This window comes from Pelmatolapia mariae, linkage group LG3_W (assembly GCF_036321145.2).
Source record: "Pelmatolapia mariae isolate MD_Pm_ZW linkage group LG3_W, Pm_UMD_F_2, whole genome shotgun sequence".
NCBI lineage: Eukaryota > Metazoa > Chordata > Actinopteri > Cichliformes > Cichlidae > Pelmatolapia > Pelmatolapia mariae.
In genome coordinates this window covers 189,422-209,330 of record NC_086229.1, presented here as the reverse complement: position 1 = coordinate 209,330, position 19,909 = coordinate 189,422, and the positions used below count along the sequence as shown (strand labels likewise).

General features: G+C 43.2%; 1 protein-coding gene across 1 annotated transcript in view; it reads right to left on the bottom strand.

Annotated features, from left to right (window-relative positions):
- Nucleotides 1–2,326: 2,326 nt before the first annotated feature.
- The window catches only part of LOC135932564 (uncharacterized), a 38,968-nt gene continuing 21,385 nt past the window's right edge, over nt 2,327–19,909 (bottom strand). The window contains exon 3 of the mRNA XM_065470048.1: nt 2,327–2,706. Coding sequence (XP_065326120.1) covers nt 2,327–2,706 — 380 coding nt within the window. The remainder of the gene's footprint in view (nt 2,707–19,909) is intronic.

Sequence of the window (19,909 nt, the reverse complement as noted above, 5' to 3'; positions counted from 1 at the left end):
GCTGCTGTTACAACCAAATTTCCCCTTGTGGGACAATTAAAGGATTATTCTATTCTATTCTATTCTATCCTAAAAAAATCTGGAAAATAACAAAATCTTATAAAGGGAATATAACCACCAAGATTCCAGCTTCTAATTTAAAAGACTCATGTACCTTACTGAAAAATGTGGCATTTTAAACTGTTTAAACTGAACATTTTGTTCCATATCTAAATAATGTTTTTTTAGTTTAAGCATTTACGTTTGCTTATTAAACCTTATTATTGAACAAATTAACTTTTTGGACCTGCCATTTTAAAAAACAGACTAAACAATATTGGTCTAACTGCAAATGCTGTAAGTTCTTTATGAAATTTGTTGTCAGCTAGAACACAAGGTGTCCACAATGCTTTGTCTTCTTCCTGTTTTCTGGAAGTATCCAAAGATGTTCCACAGGGCTCTATACTAGAACCATTGCAGTTTGATTTGGTTCAGACCCATTTAACTTTGCCTAGTTTGGTGTTAAATGCACATAATTGGAGATAAATTATCTGAATTTCAGGAGTGGGAGCACACTTCCAAGCACGCCTCTTCCGGGTTTCATGTATATATGACCCCCCACCCCCACTGGTTTTCACTTCTCATTAGTACATGGGGCTCTGCCCAGCCCGGGAGCCACCGCCAGTCCCCATCGAGGCCTTCCCCTTAACAGGTTGGATACTGTCAATTATTGTGCTTTATGTTTTTTTACTAACTGTGGAAATTGTGTATATCACTGTTCTCTGTATACTGCTGCTAAATGGCCAACTCTGAATATCTGCAGATTTCCCTATTGGTTGGTTTTTATCTATAAATCCCTGCTTGGGTTTCTTCCTTCTTCTCTCTGTGTCTGTATGTGTAAAAACCAGTCAATACAGCCGACACTCCCACAGCATCATACAAATGTTTGTCACCACACTCAGAACAGAATTAGAAAAAAAAAGCTTTTTAATACGTTGACCTTGTTTCTTCAAATAATCTACAAAAGGATCTAAAACTGTCAGAAATGGTGGAGCTTAAAGTCAATTATAAGGTCTGACAGCAGGAGGGGTATCAGTCCAGTTTTCCAGGTGGAAACAGCGTTTAGACTGCAATCTGCCTGTGGTGGCTTTTTTGGAGCGACTGTGACATTCAGCAGTATAACTAACACACAATACAAAACAATAACCACACAACACACTAACTACAGCCTCCAAACATGCTAAACGTCACCAATGTCTTACATATGAAAATTCGCTCTCTCTCTCTCTTTCTTTCACTCGCCCGCTTTCTCTCGCAGGCGTCACTCCTAAAACTGCCCCTTCTCCCTAAACAACCAAATGTCACATGTTGCCTTATCATTTTTTTGATTGGCTGACATGGTAGACTTTAACACCAATAGGGAAGGGGTGTTTTTTCTTTTTCTTTTTTCACAGTGTCAGAGTGTTTCCTAGCGCTGTCTGTAGAAAACACAGTTTTTACCGTTCTTCCCGCTGTAAACACCACTGTTTTGTTCAGAAAAAAACATTGCGTGTATTTTTTATCATAACTCTGGTTTTACGTGGCCTGTCGGCACAATTTAAAAACTGGTATATAAGGCCACACTTTCGACCCAAGTTGAAATGGAGACTCTGGGTCGCTGCATCTCGTTGCTGTGTCGTCTTAAATTGGTCATGTGATTTTGACATGCGGGCGCGTTCGTCGACCCTAGAGGGTTAAAGAAGCGAAAAAATGGCTCTTTTCGCCAGTGTGACTGTTGATGTCGCTCCTGTAATGTAATATAATGTAAAGTGATTGCATATTATTCATGTGTTCATGTTTACTTGTATTAGTGTATTTGTTGTAAATTCTGCTGCCCTCTTAACCTATCACAATGACACTTTTATGTGGATAAATTGCAGATAATGAAAGCACAGCTTATACACATGCAGCCTCTGTGTCAGATCAATGCAGTGAAGCACACACACTGTTTAGTAAAGTCATATTGTGGAGCTGTTTCAGCTGAGTCTAAAAGGAGGTTTCCTGACTTCTGGAACAAACCTGGAAGTTTCTCTTCAGCTCTCTGTATCAGCTGTTTCTAACTCTCAACTCTTTCAGCTTCTGGAACAAGTTTGTGTGAGCCATGGTTAAGGAGCCACCAGAGGACACCTGCTAACCATCGGCATTATGGGTAGTGTAGTAGGAGACACTCACCTGACATGAAATAGTGCCGGAAAAGAAATAAAAGAGCTCCAGAAACCACAAGAATAACCAGGAGAACCAGGAGGGCTTTGGGCCAGGATGGAAACCGTTCTGTGGAGAAACGAAAAGAAATCCATGACCTTTGACCTCAGTCTACTATACTGACCTCTGATCTGTTTCTACTGCACTGACCTCTGACATAGTTCATCACAACTTTCTGTCTCAAGATGTCATTGTCCCTGTAGATGCTACAGATATATCCTCCTGTGTCTCTCTCTGTGGGGTATTTCAAGGTCAGACTGAGGTCTCCAGTTCTCAGCAGGTCGTTGTTCATCTTTGTGCGACCACAGTAAAAGTTATCCTGTTTCTTAAAGAGGTCACTTCTGTTTGAATACGCATGGACAACTATCTGCTCCAGGTCAGAGCGAGTCCACTCCACTGTGGTGTCTTCAGGAAGGTCACCTGTTGTTTTGCAGGGCAGGATGACAGAGTCTGACCCTTCCTCCACCTTCACCTCCACCTGTTGGTCTGAGACAACATTAAACCACAATATCAGTTATAGAGTTTTCTGTGGGCAACCGATAGTGGGCTTTCCACAGAAAACCTCACTGGTCTCCATCTGGTACAGGGGCCCACAGTGAGTACTGCTTCCCACCATCACACTACGTGGCAACATCAGTAGTCATAGTAACTGAACTGAGTATGTATATTCTTGACCTGTAAACAATAATACATTATACAATTATAAAATTAAAATGATAAAATTAAAATTTAAAATTAAATTGTATAAAATTATTAATTATAAAATTATAAAATAATACTGTTTGACTGTCTTTTTTTGAATGACAACTAAATTGGACGACTGCATAAGCCGCCACAGCCCTACAGGACTGTTTTGACAACACGATCCGGAGTATATTTGCATAAGGAACAGACTTTGAGAGCCACACATCTGCCGTACTCTCATACATCAACTTTTTAACAACAACAAAGACTGTTAAAGTGTTCCTAAACCAGAAGCCATGGCTTAACAGCAAGGTGCGAGCTCTACTAAGGGCACAGGACTGTGCCTTCAAATCAGGATTCAATTCAATTCAATTCAATTTTATTTATATAGCGCCAAATCACACCAAAAGTCGCCTCAAGGCGCTTTATATTGTACAGTAGATCACACAATAATAAATACAGAGAAAAACCCAACAATCATGTGACCCCCTATGAGCAAGCACTTTGGCGACAGTGGGAAGGAAAAACTCCCTTTTAACAGGAAGAACAGGGGCCATCTGCTGCGACCGGTTGCGGTGAAAGAAGGAAAACAGGATAAAGACATGCTGTGAAAGAGAGACAGAGATTAATAACAAGTATGATTCGATGCAGAGAGGTCTATTAACACATAGTGAGTGAGAAAGGTGACTGGAAAGGAAAAACTCAATGCATCATGGGAATCCCCGGCAGCCTACGTCTATAGCAGCATAACTAAGGGAGGATTCAGGTTCACCTGGTCCAGCCCTAACTATATGCTTTAGCAAAAAGGAAGGTTTTAAGCCTAATCTTGAAAGTAGAGATAGTGTCTGTCTCCCGAATCCAAACTGGAAGCTGGTTCCACAGAAGAGGGGCCTGAAAACTGAAGGCTCTCCCTCCCATTCTACTTTTAAATACCCTAGGGACAACAAGTAGGCCTGCAGAGCGAGAGCGAAGTGCTCTAATAGGGTGATATGGCACTACAAGGTCATTAAGATACGATGGGGCCTGATTTGGAGACCAATTAGTCTACAAAGAGGGATACCAAGGCTTAAGGGGATTAAACAAGCCAAGCGTGAATACAAACAGTGCAGTGAGGAACACTTTAACACAAACAACCCAGAAAAATGTGGCAGGGGATCAAGACACTTACTGGCTACAAAGACAATCTCACACAAACAAACCTTCTGGACATCACCTTACCTGACACCCTATACCAGTTCTTCGCCCTCTTTGACCAATAGAACAGGAACTGTTTCTCTCTGTTTCAGAGAGAGATGATGCCCCCATTCAGCTGGAGCAACATCAGGTAAGAACCACACTACGCAGAGTCAATGCGAGGAAAGCAGCTGGTCCTGACGGAGTAGCAGGAAGAGTGCTTAAAGCATTTGCAGACCAATTAGCAGAGGTTTTCACCACCATCTTCAACCTCTCACTGCTACAGTCTGTAGTACCATCCTGCCTCAAGTCAGCCACCATCATTCCAGTGCCAACAAAGAACATAGTCAGCTGCCTGAATGACTATCGTTCAGTTGCTCTAACACCCATAATCACCAAATGTTTTGAGAAACTTATCATGTCACAAACTTAGGCTGTCATCCCTGCAGACCTCGATCCATACCAGTTTGCATACAAGGCAAACAGGTAGACAGAAGATGCCATAATAACAGCTCTTCACACAACCCTCACACACCTGGACAGTAGTAACACCTATGTGAAAATGTGGTCATGGCAAAGCTTGAAACCTGGATCCTCCGCAGCCGGTTACCAAGACTACGTAAAGTACCCTCAGAAGATCTACTAGATAATGTGAATGCAGCACTACGGACGATACCTACTGCCACCATTACTGACACTAACAAGCTGGTCTACACTATGGCAGCAGTGATCAGTGACATGCTTGGCTACAAGTTGAATAGCTGCAAAGAGCTGTACCCTCCATGGAGAAGGAGACTAGAGGCTAAGATCAAGGTAGCACAGAGGGAGGTTAGCCAACTATCGGAGCTGCAGAAAGATGTGACAAAGAAGCTGCCTGAGAAGTACAGCAAGCTGTCCATACCTGAGGCCTTGGAAACTGCCAAGCAAAGACTCACAGTCCTGGCCAGCCACTTGAAGGGGTACACCAGAGATAGAAGGCAGGAGAATAAACCAGCTGTTCTCCATGGAACCAGCCAAGGTGTACTCTCAGTGGCAGAGGAACCATATGAGAACAGCACCACCAAGGCTGGAGACGGAGCAGTACTGGAAGAGCATATGGGAGAAGGACACAACCCATAATGGAAATGCTCAGTAGCTAGTGGATCTGAGGGCAGATCACAGCAACCTGCCTGAACAGTGACCAGTAACCATCACTGGCAGACATTCAAGAAAGGGTCTCCAATATGAAGAGTTGGACAGCACCAGGCCCCAAAATGGTTCACGTCTACTGGTTGAAGAAGCTGACTGCACTCCATGAGCGTCTGGCAGTACAAATGACCCAGACGAGAGACATCCAGAATGCTAACCGAAGGTCGGACAGTCCTGATCCTCAGGGACCCACAGAAGGGACCGGTCCCATCCAACCAATAACCTGCCTCAGTACCACATGGAAGCTCCTGTCAGGCATCATAGCGGTATGCTAAGCATACAGGCCGGGGATGTGTCAGCACCACGGTCCAGGATGAGACAACGAACATCCACGAATACATCAGGAAGATGGCCCCAACTGACTGCAAGCTCAGTGAATAGCTCACGCAACAGAAACCTAAGAAAGAGGAGGAAAGCGAGGAACCACCATGGAAGGACAGGCCTCTGCACGGTATGTTTAATATGAAGGCAATAGGCAGAGTGTTACAGCCATAGTCTTAAAGAATGTAGAATCATGGGCATTGTAGTCCGTGCTGCAGGGAGAATGGACTGCCATACCTGTTGAGTCTGAGTGCAAGGGAGGGAGAAGAAAGGGAGTGGAAAAGTACGAGTTGTCACCGACCAGTAACGGGAGCTGGAAGCATGTAAATATATTAATAACCACTGCAGCCAAAAAGAGTGCCTGACGAGCCCACTTGTAAGTAAGCTATTAAGACTCAACTGTACACTGTGTTCGTGTTTTCCTCTGAAACAATAACTTCCGTTGGAGCAGCCCTTCAACGCCCCTCTCCTGTGTCTCACTAGCAAATTTGACCCAGACAACAAAGTAGAGCTAGTTTTTGGCTACGAGCGCGACACGGAACCCGACGTATTAGCCAGAGGTCCCTTTACTACGGTTCAGAGCCGCGGACCTGTTTTATATACGTGCGGAATAGTTTTCTATAGGAGATCGCTGCTAAAAGTGCAGCCTTACCTAATGTCCACCCCACTGTTACTCATTTTATATTAAGATTTTAACATCTAGTTGGTATTGGTATAGCGAGTAACCTTCAGTAATAGTAATAAATCACACATTAATAGTACAGTCATGTAGTTGTAAATAGCATGATAATATATTAAGTAATCCAAAGTATTCAGAATACGTTACTCTCATTGAATAACGTAACAGAATACATTACAAAATATGCACTGAACCCTATGAGGAGTACGTGGTGATAGTGGAAAGAAAAAACTCCCATTTAGAAGGAATAAACCTTCAACAGGCTCTGGGAAAGACATCCAAAACCTGCTGAGTGTGAGAGGAAGAAGAGACAGAAGAGAGTAAGACAGACCTGACTGACTCACAGCATGTGGGTAAGAAGACATGTATATTTCAGGGATGTTCAGTGAAGCCTGACATTAAAGCAGAGATAGTTTCTGTTTCCTGAATCTAAACTTGGTGATTTTGCTTATCTCAGAATTGTACTGCTCTTGGAACACAAAATGACGTGCTGTAAGCACAGAAAATCTGTTGATAAAAATTCTACTTAATTATAATTACAATTAGTACATAATTATTAACACAAGCATGAGTTATTTCTACAAAAAACATTTATTTCAGAAACCCATCCATCCATCCATTTTCTTCCGCTTATCTGGGGCCGATTAGTAGGGGCAGCAACCTAAGCACAGAAGCCCAGAAGTCCCTCTCCCCAGCCACCTCCTCCAGCTTGTCCAAGGGAACACCCAGGCCAGCCAAGAGATGTAATCTCTCCGTGGGTCTGCCCCCGGGGCCTCCTCCAGGTGGGACAACACCTCACCCAGGAGGCGCCCAGGAGGCATCCTTGTCAGATGCACGAACCACCTCAACTGGCACCTTTCGATGGGAAGGAGCAGCGGCTCTACTCTGAGCCCCTCCCGAATGTCCGAACTTCTCACCCTATCTCTAAGGGAGAGGCCAGCCACCCTTCGGAGGAAGCCCATTTCTGCCGCTTGTATCTGTGATCTTGTTCTTTCAGTCACTACCTACAGCTCATGACTAGGGATGGGTACCGGTGTCCGGTGCCATGATGGCACCGGTTCTGACATAAACGGTAGTAACCAGACCGAAAAGCAGCGCACATTTCGGTGCTTTATTTCGGTGCTTTTTTTTCCTGAGCCACTTCTAGCCAATCATTTTACGTTTCCGAGGAAAGTAGGCAGGCTCAGGTACGTACGTTCTTTTAGAGCAGAGCTACAGATTAAAAATGCCCAAGGCGAAGCGGTCAAAAGTCTGGTTGTACTTCGCAGCAAAGCATACAAACTCAGCAGCCTGCAACAAGTGCTTTAAGCTGATACTGTGATACTGTCAAAGGAGGTAACACCTCGAATCCGATGAAACGCCTGGCAACGAATAGCGTTTTTTTTTAAGCCGAGATATGCGCCTTGTTTAGCTTGCTGCGAGACCTCACACCGTGCACATCTACTGCGGGTGTGGTGCCTGTTATCGGACCCGGAGTTAGCAACATCCCCCCAAAAACCCGAAGAGTAGAGTCCTGGCCCCTAGCCCTGCCAGTGTAGCAGAAATGATGACGATGATGATGGCAGCAGCAGCCGTTCTTCTCTGAGTGAGTAGCTTAATGTTGTTTGTGTGTAATTCACATTGAGTAGGCTAACCACATTAATGCATGTAAGGTGAACTAGCGAACACCGTGGTATTACATGCGGCTGTCTTCTTGTTTGATGGCAGATACTCCCTTCACCCTGGCCAAAAAGGCTAAAATGACCAAAGAAAAAGTGGAAAACATTTAAACATGAGAGGTTTTTGGACCAATTTTGTGTTCCCCATTCTTTAAGCACCGGTTTGAGCACCGTTTAAGCACCGGCACAGTTTCAAAAGTACCGGTTTGGCACCGGTATCAGATAAAACCTAAACGATACCCATCCCTACTCATGACCATAAGTGAGGGTAGGAACGAAGATCAACCGATAAAATTGAGAGCTTTGCTTTTACACTCAGCACTCTCTTCACCACAACAGACGGGTACAGCATCCGCATCACTGCGGCCGCTGCACCAAATCCGTCTGTCGATTTCCCGCTCCCTTCTCCCGTCACTCGTGAACAAGACCCCAAGATACTAAAACATCATGTGGTCAACTTGTTTGACTTGCATGTGGTCTGTGGGTGGCGCTGTCACTTGGTGTTTCGCTCGCTTTGTGGTAGAGTATCACTTCCTGTTCCTGTTCTTGCTCAAACACAGTGGTGTTTCTGAGTAGCTTTTCTGCTTAGCAATTTAATTGAAATCTTTTGATACATACCTTTTTCATAGTATAATCTTCACGTGCTTCATCTGAATCACCCTCTCTGTGTGCTCACTACCTAATTTATAGCCAAAGTATTCACTCACTGTCTCTTTACTGTTTCGCTAGCTTAGCTTAGCTCGTAGCCAACTCGTTAGCACCATGGCTACTTCACCTGTCCCTGTTGCACTTTCCTGCTCATTGTGTCAGATGTTTAGTTACTCCTCGGCCTCCTTTAGCAGTAATGATACCTGTAACAAATGTAGCATATTTGCAGCTCTGGAGGCCAGGATTACTGAATTGGAGACTCGGCTTCGCACCCTTCATTCACCCGTAGCTAGCCAGGCCCCTGTAGCTGGTGCAGCCGATGATAGCGTAGGCCCCGATAGCTGTTCCCCGGCAGACCCCAAGCAGCTGGGGAAAGAGGGCGGCTGGGTGACGGTGAGGAGGAAGCATAGTCTTAAACAGAAGCCCCAGGTACACCACCAACCTGTTCATGTGTCTAACCGTTTTTCCCCACTCGGCGACACACCCGCCGGGGGTCAAACTCTGGTAATTGGTGATTCTGTTCTCAGACATGTGAAGCTAGAGACACCGGCAACCATAGTCAATTGTCTTCCAGGGGCCAGAGCAGGCGACATTGAAGGAAATTTAAAACTGCTGGCTAAGGGTAAACGTAAATACAGTAAGATCATAATTCACGTCGGCAGTAATGACACCCGGTTACGCCAATCGGAGGTCACTAAAATCAATATTGAATCGGTGTGCAACTTTGCCAAAACAATGTCGGACTCTGTAGTTTTCTCTGGTCCCCTCCCCAATCAGACCAGGAGTGACATGTTTAGCCGCATGTTCTCCTTAAATTGCTGGCTGTCTGAGTGGTGTCCCAGAAACGATGTGGGCTTCATAGATAATTGGCAAACCTTCTGGAGGAAACCTGGTCTTGTTAGGAGAGACGGCATCCATCCCACTTTGGATGGAGCAGCTCTCATTTCTAGAAATATGGACCAATTTATTAAACCCCCCAAAATATGACTATCCAGAGTTTGGACCAGGAAGCAGAGTTGCAGTCTTACACGCCTCTCTGCAGCTTCTCTCCTCCTGCTACCCCCCCAAAAACCCATCTCCATTGAGACTGTGTCAGCTCCCAAAAAGACAAAAAAACAAACCAAAAACCAGCAATAAAAAACTTAAACATAAAAAATCAAAAAGAAAGAACAATACAGTATCCACATCTGAACCAAAGAGTAAAACAGTGAAATGTGGATTATTAAATATTAGGTCTCTCTCCTCCAAGTCTCTGTTAGTACATGACTTAATAATTGACCAAGAAATCGATTTACTCTGCCTTACAGAAACCTGGTTGCAGCAGGATGATTATGTTAGTTTAAATGAATCAACACCCCCGAGTTATTCTAACTACCAGAAACCTCGAAGCACAGGCCGAGGGGGCGGTGTGGCAGCAATTTTTCACACCAGTCTATTAATTAACGAAAGATCAAGACAGACTTTTAATTCATTTGAAAGCCTGATGCTTAGCCTTGTCCACCCCAGCTGTAAAACTCAGAAACCAGTCTTACTTGTTATCATCTATCGTCCACCTGGGCCTTACACAGAGTTTCTCTCTGATTTCTCAGACTTTTTATCTGATTTAGTGCTCAGCTCTGACAAAATAATTATTGTGGGTGATTTTAACATCCATGTAGATGCTAAAAATGACAGCCTCAACATGGCATTTAATCTGTTATTAGACTCAATTGGCTTCTCTCAAAATGTAAAAGAACCCACCCACCACTTTAATCACACTCTAGATCTTGTTTTAACATATGGCATAGAAACTGAACATTTAACAGTGTTTCCTGAAAACCCTCTGCTGTCTGATCATTTCCTGATAACATTTACATTTACAATGATTGATTACACAGCAGTGGAGAGTAGACTTTATCAAAGTAGATGTCTTTCTGAAAGTGCTGTAACTAAGTTTAAGAATATAATACACCCACTGTTATCATCTTCAATGCCCTGTACCAACATAGAGCAGAGCAGCTATCCGAACGCCACTCTAACAGAGGTCGATTATCTTGTTAATAATTTTACCTCCTCACAACGTACAACTCTGGATACTGTAGCTCCTGTGAAAACTAAGGCCTCAAACCACAAGTACTTGACTCCGTGGTATAATTCTCAAACACGTAGCCTAAAGCAGATAACTCGTAAGCTGGAGAGGAAATGGCGTGTCACAAATTTAGAGGATCATCATTTAGCCTGGAGAAATAGTTTGCTGCTATATAAGAAAGCCCTCCGCAAAGCCAGAACATCTTACTATTCGTCACTGATTGAAGAAAATAAGAACAACCCCAGGTTTCTCTTCAGCACTGTAGCCAGGCTGACAAACAGTCAGAGCTCTACTGAGCCAACAATCCCTTTAACGTTAACTAGTAATGACTTCATGAACTTCTTCACAAATAAAATTTTTATCATTAGAGAAAAAATTACCAATAATCATCCCACAGATGTAATATCATCTACAGCTACTTTTAGTACCATCGATGTTAAGTTAGACTCTTTTTCTCCAATTGATCTTTCTGAGTTAACTTCAATAATTAATTCCTCCAAACCATCAACGTGTCTTTTAGACCCCATTCCTACAACACTGCTTAAAGAAGTTCTGCCATTAATTAATTCTTCAATCTTAAATATGATCAACCTATCTCTAATAATCGGCTATGTACCACAGGCCTTCAAGCTGGCTGTAGTTAAAGCTTTACTTAAAACCCATCTCTAGACCCAGCTGTCTTAGCTAATTATAGGCCAATCTCCAACCTTCCTTTCATATCAAAAATCCTTGAAAGAGTAGTTGTCAAACAGCTAACAGATCATCTGCAGAGGAATGGCTTATTTGAAGAGTTTCAGTCAGGTTTCAGAGCTCATCACAGCACAGAAACAGCTTTAGTGAAGGTTACAAATGATCTTCTTATGGCCTCTGACAGTGGACTCATCTCTGTGCTTGTCCTGCTAGACCTCAGTGCTGCGTTTGATACTGTTGATCATAATATCCTATTAGAGTGATTAGAACATGCTGTAGGTATTACAGGTACTGCGCTGCAGTGGTTTGTATCATATCTATCTAATAGACTCCAATTTGTTCAAGTAAATGGAGAGTCCTCTTCACTCACTAAGGTCTATTATGGTGTTCCTCAGGGCTTAGTGCTAGGACCAATTCTATTTACATTATACATGCTTCCCTTAGGCAGCATCATTAGAAGACATAGCATAAATTTTCACTGCTATGCAGATGATACGCAGCTCTATCTATCCATGAAGCCAGATAACACACACCAATTAGTTAAACTGCAGGAATGTCTTAAAGACATAAAGACCTGGATGGCCGCTAACTTTCTGCTTCTTAATTCAGATAAAACCGAGGTTATTGTACTCGGCCCTGAAAATCTTAGAAATATGGTATGTAAGCGGATTCTTACTCTGGATGGCATTACCTTGGCCTCCAGTAATGCTGTGAGGAACCTTGGAGTCATTTTTGACCAGGACATGTCCTTCAAGGCACATATTAAACAAATATGTAAGACTGCTTTCTTCCATTTGCGCAACATCTCTAAAATTAGAAATATCCTGTCTCAGAGTGATGCTGAAAAACTAGTTCATGCATTTATTACTTCCAGGCTGGACTACTGTAATTCTTTATTATCAGGATGTCCTAAAAACTCGCTGAAAAGTCTTCAGCTAATCCAAATTGCTGCAGCAAGAGTCCTGACAGGGACTAGAAAGAGAGAGCAGATTTCTCCTGTTTTGGCTTCCCTTCATTGGCTTCCTGTTAAATCCAGAATTGAATTCAAAATCCTGCTCCTCACTTACAAGGCCTTAAATAATCAGGCCCCATCTTATCTTAATGACCTTGTAGTACCATATCACCCTATTAGAGCACTTCGCTCTCGCTCTGCAGGCCTACTTGTTGTTCCTAGAGTATTTAAAAGTAGAATGGGAGGGAGAGCCTTCAGTTTTCAGGCCCCTCTTCAGTGGAACCAGCTTCCAGTTTGGATTCGGGAGACAGACACTATCTCTACTTTCAAGATTAGGCTTAAAACTTTCCTTTTTGCTAAAGCATATAGTTAGGGCTGGACCAGGTGACCCTGAATCCTCCCTTAGTTATGCTGCAATAGACGTAGGCTGCCGGGGATTCCCATGATGCATTGAGTTTTTCCTTTCCAGTCACCTTCTCACTCACTATGTGTTAATAGACCTCTCTGCATCGAATCATATCTGTTATTAATCTCTGTCTCTCTTCCACAGCATGTCTTTATCCTGTTTTCCTTCTTTTACCCCAACCGGTTGCAGCAGATGGCCCCGCCCCTCCCTGAGCCTGGTTCTGCCGGAGGTTTCTTCCTGTTAAAAGGGAGTTTTTCCTTCCCACTGTCGCCAAAGTGCTTCCTCACAGGGGGTCATATGATATGATTGTTGGGTTTTTCTCTGTATTTATTATTGTGCTATCTACTGTGCAATATAAAGCGCCTTGAGGCGACTTTTGTTGTGATTTGGCACTATATAAATAAAATTGAATTGAATTGAATTGAATTGAATAAACTCCTCTACTTGGGGCAGGAACTTGTCCCTGATCCGGAGTGGGCACTCCACCCTTTTCCGGCTGAGGAGAAAAGCCTCGGATTTGGAGGTGCTGTTTCTTATTCCCACCATTTCACACCGTTCCAAAACAAGCTGGAGGCCATCACCCGATGAAGCCAACAGAACCACATCACCCGCAAAAAGCAGAGATGAGATCCTGAGACCACCCAAGTGAAAGCGTTCTGCCACTTGGCTACGCCTAGAAATTCTGTCCATAAAATTATAAACAGAAAAGGGCAGCCCTGGTGGAGCCCATCACCCACCAGGAACAAGTCCGACTTATTGCCGGCTATGCGGACCAAGCTCTTGCAACACGTCTGTGAAGGTTCTCAGTCATCCAGGTCTAAGGAGCATAGAAAGAAAAGCGTCTGGACTTCTTTAAGTTGCTTGAAGACGTTTCACCTCTCATCCGAGAAGCTTCTTCAGTTCTAAGGGTCAAATGGTGGAGAGTCCCAGATTTAAAGCCAATGGGAGTTTCCCCCCCAAAGAAGGACAAAGGACCCCCAGATGATCCTCTACCTAATCACATGAGCCAAGATGTGAAAACGGGTGTGGGTCACCAGCAGCGGGTTTTTGATACGGGCGACACGGTCGGCTTGCCCGGGTGCAGCATCGTGGTGGGGGGCGGCATCACGGGCATCGGCAAAAAGAAAATTTACTCGTACTCAAGCTGCCCCGACATGATGCCATATTGGGAATGGCATAGGCACCGATTGGTTTTCTGCCGCCCATTTGCTGGGAGTAAGGGCGCCCTCCGTTTGCGAGGTGCGCCTGCTGCTTGCGGCGCAGAGAGGAGAGGGCGGGGTGGCGGGGGATTCTCTGGCTGGCTGGAGCAGCATATAATAACCAACCTGCAAAATAAAACAAAATAAAAACAAACCAACAAGCACCAGACATTATGATGCAGACTTATAATTTCAGGCTCCAGTTACAGCAGTGCAAGTAAACAAATAATAAATATAAGAAGAGTAAGAAAATAAATATACACTTTAGGACTAGGGGTAAAGAGATCAATAACAATTTAAAATTTATAATTTACAGTTTGATTATTCACACACAACCCGTCGAAAGGGGAGGAGGGCCGGTTGCTTCCAAATAGAGCACATTTCATTCATAATGTTGTAAATCCAAGCCCATTATGTATTCATGATCTGAATCCTGGGTTGTGTGAAACCCCAGAAATAAATCCTAGACAAAGTGAATCTGTGAACTAAGGTGTAGGTATAATAGGTTATGTTGTGGTGATCCTCTGGTGGATGGGTGTTCATACTGGAGTGCAAAATTAAAACCAATGGAAGATGGACAAGAAAAGTTCAAAGTCATCAGGTGCTCAGTTTAGAAAAAAGAGAAAAGAAGAGGAGGAGAAACGAGCAAAAGATACAGGTAAGCAGATGTGTCATTGGATAATGGCAGGTCATCTTGAAACAATCAGAATCAGAATACTTTATTAATTCCTAAGGAAATTATGTGGGTTACAGTTACTCCAAGAAGAAATGGTAAAAATAGCAACAGTAACAGACTAAACTCCAAACAATACATTATTTTATAGATTTTACACATTTAAGAAATAGCACTAATATATACAGATCACTCAATTATAAACATCAAGGATTAACAGAGGGGATTATAAATAAATATCAAGAAAATTGACAAAAATATTACAGAGTAGAAAAGAGCGTGTGTAAAAGGGGTGTAACTATTGCAGTGTTCACAGTGTGTTAGATGGAGGAGTTGTATGGGGAGATGGCCACAGGGGGAGCGCCAGAGGGAGTGTTCGCCCGGGGCGCCAAACAGGCTAGGACCGCCACTGTGGGTCACAATCAGCCAGGGTTTCGGGTGAGCTCATAGTGCAACCTGGCCCAACCCTATCATTCGATTTCCTGAGGTCAGATGGCCCAGGACGGGCGTTAAGGCGTCACTCCTCCTCCTAGAGGAGTGAAAGAAGCCATTTACGTCCACTGTGAGCGACCATCTTTGAAAAGAGGCGGTGGTTTACGACACCAACTGTCTGCTATCTATAATCCAGTTTTGAGTTCCCTTCCCAGATGCCTTAACGCCCACTCACATCCTGGGCCAAAGACCAAACATAACAATAAAAATTAATAAAAGTGTCAGTTACCCACAGAGTTAAGAGCCAGGGAATAAAAATAGGTTTTTAATCTGGACTTAAAAACCGGCACTGATGTAGCTTGTCTAATATGGAGAGGAAGACCATTCGAAAGCATTGGGGCCACAATAGAGAATGCCAGGTCTCCTCTAAGTTTCAGCCGCGACTTAGGGATTGAAAGCAATAGCTTCTCAGCTGACGGAAGCGAACGAGTGGGGACATGGGGCTTCAACAGATCAGACAAATAAACAGGAGCCAGACCATTTAAAGATTTAAAACCCAATAAAAGAACTTTAAAACGGATCCTGAATTCGCAGCCAATGTAGAGAGGCCAAGACCGGAGTGATGCGATCTTCTATCAGTTAAAAATCGTGCCGCCGCATTTTGCACTAGTTGCAAGCGTGACAAAGTGCCCAGCCCAACCCCTATTAAAAAGGAATTGCAATAATCCAAATGTGAAGTAATAAAAGCATGAACAACAGTTTCCAAGTTACACTGGGAAAGAAAGGGCTTGACTTTCGATAGATGCTTGAGGTGATAGAATGCTGATTTTACCACCCCGTTTACGTGACTATGAATGCTCCCTCTAATTTTTCATGTGTCTGAGCGAACGCACAAACTCCCTGAGCGGTCCCTTGGACCACTGTGAGCCACAGCAGACGTGTGGACTGTGGTCACACCAGCATCAAATCCATCCAAGTTACATGGTTTATTAAAATAATCAAATTACAGCATTTACATTTATGTTAGACTACTTTTAATTAACTGCTTCAATTTAAAAAATCTTGTTCATGACCTGTGTAGTATGTTAACGCTATTGGAAATAAATGTAACCCAGTGAGTTTACACGACTCAGTAATGCACTACAACATTGTTATTGTTAATTGAGATTTATCATTAATCTAATCACTGAGTTGAGCTAAAGTAAATCAATAATAAAAGATAACTAATATAAATATAAGAATAAAACCCCAAAGAGTACATTTAACACCCCTACTGGTTAGGAAGGAACAAGCCCCGCCTTCCCCTGCTCTGTATTTTCACATTTGCTCAGACAGAGAGACGGAGGTGCACAAGACCATCGCTGATTTTCACCGCCAAGCTCGCTGCTGGAAAATAACCATAAACTTGATAAATTGAGCAAATATCCATACCGGAGATCTGCATGGACCTTGGAGAAACACACCTGATTTGTTGTGAACATTTTGGACTTTGGAACCATCGCGATCTGGACGGGTGCGGATGAAGCGGACAAGATCCTCCTTGAGAGTTGAACATTAGAAGCGTGCTGGCTAGGTTTTTTTTGTGGGATCGTGAGACCTGGATTTCTTTCTGACAAGGAAGATGGCGAGCCTTTCCCTTTGAATCGAACCACAGCCATTCCGAGTTGGCCCAGAAGGGCAGGTTGCTCTTCTCTCACGAACAATTGCAACAGTGCGGTAGGACAAAATCACACCAATCACAGACTTTTGACCTATTGGATTTGACCTGACTGAACACTGACTATTAAGCCAGCAAGACTGACATAGCTGAGCTCAGATAGGATTCTGGTTATTTTATTTTATGTTTTCATTCCTGTTTATGAAGTGCTGTTTAATTGTTGCTATATAATTCAATACAATTCAAAGCAACTTTACTTGTGGCTCCAGTCATTCTTCTGCACGCAACTCACTTTATCCCTCCTACGAGTCTAGCTATTGGCTCTCTCCATCTTACTTTAACTTCCCCTACCCTATCCTGTACTTGGCTACATAAAAATAACTTGAACTCCAATTTTGAAAACACAACTTTTTTATTTATTTTTTATGAAGCTTTGACTTGTATTATGAGTATGAGTCTGTGGTCTGGGAGAGAGTCCTGCAACTCTGTCTGCAAAATACAGTATATATTGACCAATGTTGGGCAATTAATTATATAGTTATTTCTTCAAAAAAGTAACTCAGTTTGGCAAACAACAAAGTTTTTTGCAGCTATTTTTTTAATGCAGCCAAGGCATTTTTAAATAAACATTTCAAACTATTTACAGAACAATCAGCTGTTCTGCATCAAATCTGATGCCAAACAGACCATTTGTGCCACTCCAAAAAAAAAAAATTCTGTCCACTATGAGATAAAGGAGAACATCACAAGCCTGATACCTGCAGTTGTGACAACAGGAGATGTATCACTCCTGTAACACCTGTAACATTCAGTAGTCGCCTCATTGTTCTGACACACACAACAAAACTATTGTCTACACTCAGTGCCGGTCCTAGCCTGTTTGGCGCCCTGGGCGACCACTCCCTCTCGCGCTCACTTTTCGCGTATAGAATTTCGAAAAAACATCGGTGCAAATTATAAGTCTGTATTATAATGTCTGGTGTTTTCGTGTTTGTTGGTTTGTTTTTATTTTGTTTTATTTTGCGAGTTGGTTATTAGATGCTGCTCCAGCCGGTCAGAGAATCCCCCGCCGCCCCGCCCTCTCCTCTCTGCGCCGCAAGCAGCAGGCGCACCTCGCAAACGGAGGGCGCCTTTACTCCCAGCAAATGGGCGATAGAAAACCGATCGGTGCCTATGCCATTCCCACTATGCGCTGGCATGACGTCGGGGCAGCATGAGTACGACCATTTTTAATTTTTTTTTGCCGATGCCCGTGATGCCGCCCCGCGCAACCGCCCGTGTCGCCCGTATCTAAAACCGCTACTGACTACACTACACACTAACTACACAAGATTTGCGCTAAACGTCGCAAATCTCTCACATCTCAAAGCACCGCCGTCACTCCTAAAACTTCCTCCCGTTTCTTAACAACTAAATGCCATGTTGCCATATCATGTTTTGATTGGCAGACATGGTACATTTTTCGACAAATAGGAAAGGGTGGGTTTGATTTGGTTTTGTTTTTGCTCAAAGGCGGACAGTGCTTTCGAGCGTTTTCCTTATAAAACGCCGTTTGTACCGTTTCTTCCCGCAGTAAATATAAACAACGACAGTATTCAGGAAGAAAACCAAACATTGCATTTTTTTAAATCATAACTCTGGTTTTATGTGGCCGATCAACACAATTTAAAAACTGGTATAAAGTCCGTCAATTGTTCTGTCTGTCCTGCTCACATCTCCAATGGTTGTACACGTTGTCATTAACGTGGCTTCACTCCACATCAGCCACGCCGCTTTGCTAGCTAAAACACCGGTGTTGGCACATAAGGACGCTGTTATAGCCTGTCAACCACGTTGATTAGCTCGGTATATACAAATGTAAATCGTGTGATTGGCTGGACTATGGGATAAGGTGGCATCGTTCTAATCCCATACGGGAGCAGCCAGTCACTTACTGACTAACACTGCAAAACAGAATTGTTAAAGTGTTCATTTTAATTTCAATTCAGGTTAGATATTTTGTGTGCAGAGACCATGCCAGCAGTGCGCAATTGCAGACGCACGCAGCTTAGAGGCAACATTGGTGACTATCAAAAGTAAGTGCAGAATCAATTTTTACTCCTAGATTTGTGATCGAACTCTTCAAATGAGGAGTCAAGGCAGCAAAATCAACATCTGGAGGGTTAGAAAAATGATTTGGGCCAAATAAAATCGCTTCTGTTTTGCAATCATTAAAATTTAGAAAATTTTTAGCCATCCATGACTTAACATCACTCAAGCAGTCAAGCAGAGGTCGACTAGCAAAACTATGAGAATGACTTAAAGGTAAACAAAGCTGGCAGGCATCAGCATATAAATGGAATGACACTTTATGTTTTCGAAATATCACGCCAAGAGGCAGAAGGTACAGCAATAACAATAATGGCCCAAGAATAGATCCCTGTGCCACACCCCAAAGCAGAGGGGCCACAGAGGATGAAGCCAACCCCTACTTAACACAAAAACTCCTGTTCGAAAAACATGACTTTATCCACAAGCGTGCCAAGCCAGAAATTCTCACATAGTGCTGTGAGCGGGAGATCAGCAAGTCTTTATCGACTCTGTTGAAAGCAGCGGTCAGGTCCAATAAGACGAGCACTGCATATTTACTAGGGATGGGTATCGTTTAGGTTTCATCCGATACTGGTGCCAAACCGGTACTTTTGAAACGGTGTCGGTGCTTAAACGGTGCTCAAACCAGTGCTTAAAGAATGGAGAACATAAACTTTGTCCAAAAACCGCTTATCTTTTTATTTTAAGCCGTCTCTTTTTTTCTGCAAAATGATAACTAAGTTAGCCCTTTCTGTTGATACAACATACCTCCTTTGGTTGGAACCTGTGCTTAAACAATGAAAAACACAAATGTTGTCCTAAAAGCTCTCATATTTAGCTGTTTGTTTATTTATTTCTTTGCAAAAAGATAATCATATTAGCCTTCTCTGGAGCTATACGGCTAAGCTACTCACAAAGAGAAGAACGGCTGCTGCTGCCATCATCATCCGTCATCATTTCTGCTACACTGGCAGGGTTAGGGGCCAGGACTCTCCTCTTCGGGTTCTTGGGGGATGTTGCTAACTCCGGGTCCGATAACAGGCACCACACCAACAGTCGATGTGCTCGGTGTGAGGTCTCACAGCAAGCTATCAAATACGATTCATTTCTCGGCTTTAAAAAAACGCTATGCGTCACCAGGTTCGTCATCAGATTCGAGGTGTTACCTCCTTAGCACAGTATCACCTTAAA